Source organism: Lipotes vexillifer, unplaced genomic scaffold (assembly GCF_000442215.2).
Source record: "Lipotes vexillifer unplaced genomic scaffold, Lipotes_vexillifer_v1.1 scaffold777, whole genome shotgun sequence".
NCBI lineage: Eukaryota > Metazoa > Chordata > Mammalia > Artiodactyla > Lipotidae > Lipotes > Lipotes vexillifer.
The window spans coordinates 250,850-258,883 of record NW_006784423.1 but is presented as its reverse complement, the minus strand read 5'-3'; the positions used below and the strand labels follow the sequence as shown (position 1 = coordinate 258,883).

The window sequence follows — 8,034 nt, the reverse complement described above, 5'->3', positions numbered from 1 at the left end:
TTCCCCCCCCCCCCGCCATCTTCTGGATAGAAGTCCATGAGATTTGTAGCTATTTAGCAAAGTAATTCTATTTCTCCTAAAATTTAAGGCCTACTTACAGTAAATAGCTTTTTGACATTTCTCTAATGAACAAAACTACTCAATATTATTAATGAGAGGGCATTTTCTCTTGGGTATGGGAGCAGAATTTTTTTTTTTTAATATTTATTTACTTATTTGGTTGCATCGGGTCTTAGTTGCAGCTCATGGGCTCCTTAGTTGTGGCTGGCAGGCTCCTTTAGTTTCAGCTCGCCGGCTCCTTAGTTGTGGCATGCGAACTCTTAGTTGCAGCATGCATGTGGGATCTAGTTCCCTGACGAGGGATCAAACCTGGGCCCCCTGCATTGGGAGTGCGGAGTCTTAACTACTGCGCCACCAGGGAAGTCCTGAGAGTGGAATTTTTGAAAAGCATCCATAGTGGTGTTGATTTTTTACTTATTTATTTTTAAACGTATAATTGAAGTCTGGGGCTTTTTTGCCGTTATAGACACACCAAGTGTAAGTTACGGAATTGATCCAGGAGGAGAGAGCTTGGTGAGGGAGAAAGGGCACTAATGGCGAGCATGGTCTGTGAGGTGGCGGGGTGGGGAGGTGAGTGCAGGAAGGTCGAGTGGAGCTTAGGGGTGATGGCTTCCATTTTCTCCGCAGGGGATGAGGTGTGATCATAAGTTGAAAGTGAGGGTTGGAGGAAAGAGGAGTATGAAGTGAACTCTTCAGGGAATGGAGAAAGTGAGTTTATTAGAAGTAAAATAGGGCTTTATTTTTTCTAGGCATTACCAGTTTGGCAGTTTGAGATTATGAAAGTAAATCAGTTAGCTTGCTTGTGATTTCCCAAATTCCTGAATGCCCTACACTCACTTTTTCATCTGTTAGTGTATGGGCGCAGAGGAAGCAGGTGGTGGGGTTTCCAGGAAAGGTGGAGGGAGTTAATTGAAGGCATCTATAAGTAAGGAGTAATTGTGGATGTTGGGACTGTGGCATTTCAGCTTGACATGGAAGGAAAGTGTATGTGTGTATTTCATGGAAAATTAAAACTTGGTGATGTCAGTGTACTGAAAGCTTTTCAGGTGGTAGAGGCAAAGAGATGTGGCAGTGAGGGTACGTGAGCCCCGGTGAGGTGGGAAAATGAGAGGGTGTGGTGGTCTGAGCGCTTTGATCAGAATACAGATTTTGCCAAATGGATGGCTGAGGCTGGAGTGTGGAGCAGTGGAGATGAGGTCGTTAAAGAGCAGAATGCCCAGGCTGTTGTGTGTCATGTGCACTTCTCAGTTGCCATTGACAGTGGCAGTTGTTAGGGATAAAGGAAGACGGTTCTATTCCAGTTGCTAATGAGGGGGGACTGGCAGGAGTAGCCAGATAGCAGGTCCTTTAGAAAACAGAGTTAGGAGCAGGGATGTGGTGGTGACGCTGGGAGACCCCCACCTCCTCTACTTGTGCGTAGGCTAGCAGAGAAGTGATGGCAGCTGTCTTGGAATGGGACTCCATTCAGAAAGGCCAGAAGGTGAAGACTTTGAGAAGATAGCAGAGCAGTAGGAGCTCCACAGTGGGAGCAGAGGGGGCAGGGATGAGTCAGCCTTAGGGAGATGCAGAGCACATTGAGGGTGAGGACCCTGGTGCAAGGGTTCCTGGGAGGCTAGGCATCTGGTAGTGACCGGAGTGTGCAGGGATGCGGGCCGGTCGTCCTGGCACACTCTGAGGTGAGCATGGGCAGCCACTGCTGCTGTGTCATCCCAGGTGTTTCTCCCCACGTACATTTCTTGAGGTTTAGCTTCTGGGCTGGAAGTGACTCTGAGGGGCTAATGAGGTAGGTAGAGTGGGAATTTACTAAAGCCAGACACAGTGGGATGATGCTCATAGGAGCCATGATGTGTTTAAAGTTGCACAGATGTTTCTCTAATTAACGGTTTTTTAAAAATAGGAACAGCTTTTGGATTGTAAAGGTGAAGATGGATGGAATAAACTTTTCGACTTGATTCAGTCAGAACTTTATGCAAGACCTGATGATGTCCACATGAACATCCGACTAGTAGAGCTGTATCGCTCAAACAGTAGACTGAAGGATGCTGTGGCCCACTGCCACCAGGCAGAGAGAAACGTCGTCTTGCGTTCAAGTCTGGAGTGGAATTCCTGTGTTGTACAGACCCTTAAGGTACGTAAAAACTGTTGGCTCTCACACTTCTTGGTGGGCAGTTACGATATATCCTTTTGTATTTAAGCGCTGCCTTCCAAGACCTAAATTTCTTTCATTTATATATAGCAGCTGTGAAATGAGATTTTTGCTAGCATCATTTCAATTTATAATGGGTGGATTGGAGAAATAAATATGAGAAATATGTTTATATATTTTTTGGTGTTTTTATAGGCTGATTTAAAATCGACATGGTTTTACAGCATAGGAATGGGCAAAGGAATTTGTAGGCATAAAGTACTCAGTTTTGTAACACATGATAAAGTTTTGTAACTTGGAGTTCTTTTTGCAAAATAGGAATATCTGGAATCTTCACAGTGTTTGGAGTCTGATAAAAGTAACTGGCGAGCAACCAATCAGAACTTACTTCTAGCCTATGCTAACCTTATGCTTCTCACGCTGTCCACGAGAGATGTGCACGAGAGCAGGGAATTGTTGGAGAGGTATGTTGACCTACGGAAAGAGTACTTCGGTGTCAACTACAGATTTTCTGTTTGTGGTAATTCTGTTCATTGGTCTAAACATCTTAATGGCATTATTTTTTCTGTAATATATCCAGAGGTAATAGTTAACATAATGAACTACTTAGAAGGAATCTTCTTTTGTGGGGATATTGTAATTGGTTTTGTGTGACTTTGATTTCTAGCGAACTGTATTACTGCTTAGGCTTTATTAAATTATAGTTAAATATTTAGTTTTGGCATAGGTAGTAAAGAGTTGAGCCTGAAAATGAATGTTCTAACTGCTGTTCCATATTTTGTTTCAAAAAAAATGATACAATCTTGATTGAAAATCAGAGAATAAACTTCATTTGTCAGATATTCTAGTATAAGCTGTTAATGTGACTGATAATTTAGAAAACAATGTTTTAGCTAAGAAACAAGATAACTAAAATATAATACATGATTTTTCTGTTTTACACGTTTTAATTTTGAGGACTAGTATCCCCACTTGATTAAAATAAATTCCGCTGAACAGAAACATCACTTGGATTTGTGTGTTAGTTTAGAGCAGGGGTTGACTAGAGCTTGTGGGCCAAACAAGGCTTACAGCCTGATTGTATGAATAAAGTTTTCCTGGCCACAGCCATGCTCATTGTTATGTGTTATCTATGGCTGCTTACACACTGCAGTGGTAGAGCTGAGCACTTGTGACAGAGATGGTGTGCCTGCAAAGCCACATTAGTATGTGGCCCTTTATAGGAAAAGTTTGACATTCCCTGGTTTACACTCTCCACTTGTCTGAAAAGTAATTCTTTTCACTGAAGTGTAGAGTTAGTTTTCTTGAAGTACTTTAGCGTCTTAACATGGGCAGCGTAAGGGAGTATCCAAAAAAACTAAATTGAACTTGTAGATCATTTTAGAAAACATTTAGGTTTTTATGTTTTTTTGATTTTGGTGTGGTTATATACTTAAAAACTTGGTTACATGAGGAAATAAAGGAGAAAGAGACAATTTTTTAGTAGTACCAAAAAACAATTTTAACTTCATGGATCCCTAGGAGGGGTGTTAAGACCCTCTAGGGCAGCGGTCCCCAACCCTTTTGGCACCAGGGACTGGGGGTGGGGCGGGGGGATTCAAAAGCATTAATTAATACATAGATTACAAATAATAGTGAGAAATATAATTTATTTAACTCTAGTTACGTGTATAGTAAGAAGAGCAGTTATGGTATTGATAATGCACATATTTTAGTTATTTGTGTATAATTTGAAAATGGCATGTTTAATTTGAGAAATTTCAACTTTGAATTAAATAACAAAACCATATGATGGAGAAGATGTTTTGGAATAAGACGTTCTAGAGGTTAAGCTTGACGTATAGGAAGTGTGTGGAATAACAATAAGCGCTAGATGATTTATAATTCATAAAACAATATGGATTATTAAGAGTTAGAATGTGGAAGATGAAGCTTGAAATAAATTGTTTTATTTTGAATTAAATAATGAAACTGATTATTTACAATGCAGTAGTTTAATGCGTGTTTAATACTTTAATATTACAGTTTTGATAGTGCTCTTCAGTCTGTGAAATCTTGTGTGGGTGGAATTGATGAACTCTCAGCTACTTTCTTCGAAGTGAGAGGACATTTTTACATGCATGCTGGTTCTCTGCTTTTGAAGATGGGTCAGCATAGTGACGTGCAGTGGCGAGCGCTCTCTGAGCTGGCTGCGTTGTGCTATCTCATAGCCTTTCAGGTAATCCACTCCCAGTTTTGCATGCAATTGACATTTCAGTGAGACTTTGTTGTATTTCACATGGAGGTGTGTCCTGGTCCGTAATGAAAATATGGGTAAATATGTAAAATTAAAATGAAATAGTTACTTTGATGGGTGAAGAGTAACAAGATTTATACAGTACTGGTGAGGCTGGTGAAACAGGTACATTGATGCATTGCCGGTGGCAGTTGGCATTGCTGTGGCTTTTTGGAAGATCAATTTGAAGAATTTGATCTTTTTACTCCGCCATTTCTGGGAACCTGTAGTATGGAAATAGTCTCAAGTATGGATAAAACTTGATTCAAGGGCTTCCCTGGTGGCGCAGTGGTTGAGAGTCCGCCTGCCGATGCAGGGGACACGGGTTCGTGCCCCGGTCCAGGAAGATCCCACATGCCGCGGAGCGGCTGGGCCCGTGAGCCATGGCCGCTGAGCCTGCGCGTCCGAAGCCTGTGCTCCACAATGGGAGAGGCCACAACGGTGAGAGGCCTGCGTACAGCAAAAAAAAAAAAAAAAAACTTGATTCAAAAAGATACGCATAACTTGGATGAAAAACTAAGTAAGTAAATTTTGGGGTATGGTTGCGTAAGCTATGATAGAAGAATGTATTTACCACCCACATTTCAACATGTTAATTGAAAACATGCGTATGTGATATGTGTACAACATTAAGAGTATATTTAATGTATAGCAGTATACTTATCTTTGGAAACGTGAAACTTCTTTATACATAGAACATGACATGAAGAAAATACGCCAAAATATTAACCATCATTTTTAGATGATGAGATGCTGGCTCTTTTCCCTTCCCTAATTCATTTTTGTAGTTTTAATGTTTTCTTTAGTGAGCTTCTAGTAATTCTGAAGTGAAAAGAAATGAGCAGTCTTCCAAAAAATGAATTAAGCCCAGCTTGTAAAAATTATTGTTAGCTTTGGAGAATAAACTTTTGCCTGAGAGAAAGAAAAAGGGGTTCACTATAGAATTACTTTTAGAGAATGTTCCTCCTTCTAGTTCATATTACCTAGATCTTTTAAAAACCTGTTGATATGTGGTCCACAGTGCTATGGTGTGCTCAGTGGAAGCATTTTGGTTCATAAGGAATATATTTTAGTGAAAATTAGTGAAGTTAATGAAGTTTGCTAATTTATATAAGCACTAAAAGGTACTTATGATTAATATTTTTATAGAATCCTCAAGTAGCTGACAGTTTTCTTATTTTTAATGGAAACTAAAATGTATTAAATTTTTAAAAAATGTGTAATTTTAAGTTAACACACAGTCAACTATTCTGAACATTGGCCTTTTTAAAATTGAAGCATAGTTGATGTACAGTATTGAATAAGTAACAGGTATATAATGTAGTGAGTCACCATTTTTAAAGATTATACTCCATTTATAGTTATTGTAAAATATTGGCTGTATTCCCTGTGTTGTATAGTATATCCTTGTAGCTTATTTTATACACAGTAGTTTGCACCTCTTAACTCCCCACCAATACCTTGCCCCTCCCTCCTTCCCTCTCCCCACTAGTAACCACTAGTTTGTTTTATATATCTGTGAGTCTGTTTCTTTTTTCTTGTATTCATTAGTTTATTGTATTAAACTTTGACCTTTTTAAATAGTAAAAACTAGATCTCCCTCTTAATTGATTGCGTGAGGCTAACTTTTTTAATGGTAGGGTTTTCAGACCCTTACTCGGGACTGCTGTAGTTCTAGTGAGTTCAGGTAGTCCCCCACTTATGATTGTCCGACTTACAGATTTTCAACTTTACAACGGTGTGAAAGTGCTGTGCATTCAGTAGAAACTGTACTTTGAATGTTGATCTTTTCCTGGGCTGGCGATACGTGGTACATACTCTCCTGTGACGCTGGGCAGTGGCAGCAGGCTGCACCCCCCATCTGTTACACAGCCATGAAGACTTACAGCCATCTGTACCCAGACGACAACAGTCCTGCTTTTCATTTTTAGTACAGTGTTCAATCACGAGATATTCAACACTTTACAATAAATGGGCTTTTTGCGTTAGATGAGTTTGCCCGACTGTAGGCTGATGTAAGTGCTCTGAGCACGTTGAAGGTAGGTCAGGTGTATTAAATGCATTTCAACTTAGGATATTTTCAACTTACGGGTTTATTGGGGCATAACCCCATCGTAAGTTGAGGAAGATCTGCGTGTCTGTGTTTCAGCTAGTTAAGCAAATTCTCTCTTGAAACCTTTTTTTGGCCACACTGTGCAGCTTGTGGGATCTTGGTTCCCTGCCCAGGGATTGAACTGGGGTCCTCGGCAGTGAAAGCGCCGAGTCCTAACCACAGGACTGCCAGGGAATTCCCTCTTTTTTGAAACCTTTTAATTAAGATGAGGAAGTGTTGATTTGAGACGATGTGACTGAGTACATTCATAACTAATTTACTGGTCCCAAATGATAGTGGTTGAGTAGTTCTGGAAAAGGTGCCAGTGTTATGAATTGAGGTCAGTTTGAAAGCAAAAAGAATTATGTCACATTCTGTTTCTTATTTTCTGTGGTCTTCAACATCTATCTATAGATGATTAAGTTAGGCTTCATGCTTAAAAAACTTCTGGGTAAAAGCATAGGTCAAACTAATGTTTCTAAAATTCAAGATCAGAAGATTTTAGGTTCATAAGTAATATATTTATTTTGAAAAATTATCTTTGGAAAGGTGGTTATATTCACATGGTTTCATATTGTAGTGGCATGTAAGAATATACAGTGAAAACTCCTTCCTGTGTCTGTTCCTTAGTCATTTACTTCTCTTCCCTGGAGGAACTAATGTCATTAGTTTCTTATGAGTTCTTCAAGAAATGTTTTATGCACACACACTCTTAGAAAATACAGAAAGAAGAAATTCTGTACATTCTATTTATTTTGCTTTATTTCCATGAAATATATCTTGGTGATATTTCCATATCAGCCCAGAAAACAGCATGAGTACAGCACCCTCATTTGTTCTGACGTTTGCATGTTATTTCATTCTTTGGATGTACCATAGATTGGATTTCTTTAAACCAGTGCCCTAAAACCAAGATATCAGGTTTTACTTTTTTTGCTATGATACTTCAAAATAATTCTGCAACGAGTAATTTATGCCATTTCACATGTGAAAATTTGCGGGTGGAATAAATTCTTGAGAGAAGAATGGCAGGATCAAAGTGTATCTATGCATTTATAAGTTTTAGAGCTATTGCCAAATTTCTAGCCTCACAGAGGTTGTACCAAATTATACTCCCACTACCAATTTAAGAAAGTCATTAGAGAAAAAAGAAAAAAAGAAAGTCATCAGAGGTTTAACAGCAGTTACACCCACCATCCATATAGTTAAGTTTTAGGATATCTCCAGTAAGTGTTCATTGTCTGGAAGTGAACATTTTCAGTGATGGACATTTGCTGCTTTTCAAGATAACCTGTTGCGTTTTTGGATAATTTGGTTCTTGGTGCTTCCTTATATGGAGTAAAAATATTTCTCAAGCTGCTACCCATTGGTGGTGGTTTTTCCTTTTAGTGCTTTTAAAAAGTCTAGCCCTTCTTTTTTTTTTTTTTTTTGCGTTACGCGGGCCTCTCACTGTTGTGGCCT

General features: G+C 39.2%; 1 protein-coding gene across 2 annotated transcripts in view; it reads left to right on the top strand.

The window, feature by feature from the left end:
- RGPD4 (RANBP2 like and GRIP domain containing 4) overlaps window positions 1-8,034 on the top strand; it is a 55,857-nt gene that overhangs the window by 9,330 nt on the left and 38,493 nt on the right. For both annotated transcript variants that reach the window (XM_007456813.1, XM_007456812.1), the window contains exons 5-7: window positions 1,958-2,188; window positions 2,525-2,670; window positions 4,232-4,424. In XM_007456813.1, the coding sequence (XP_007456875.1) occupies window positions 1,958-2,188; window positions 2,525-2,670; window positions 4,232-4,424 (570 nt within the window). The remainder of the gene's footprint in view (window positions 1-1,957; window positions 2,189-2,524; window positions 2,671-4,231; window positions 4,425-8,034) is intronic.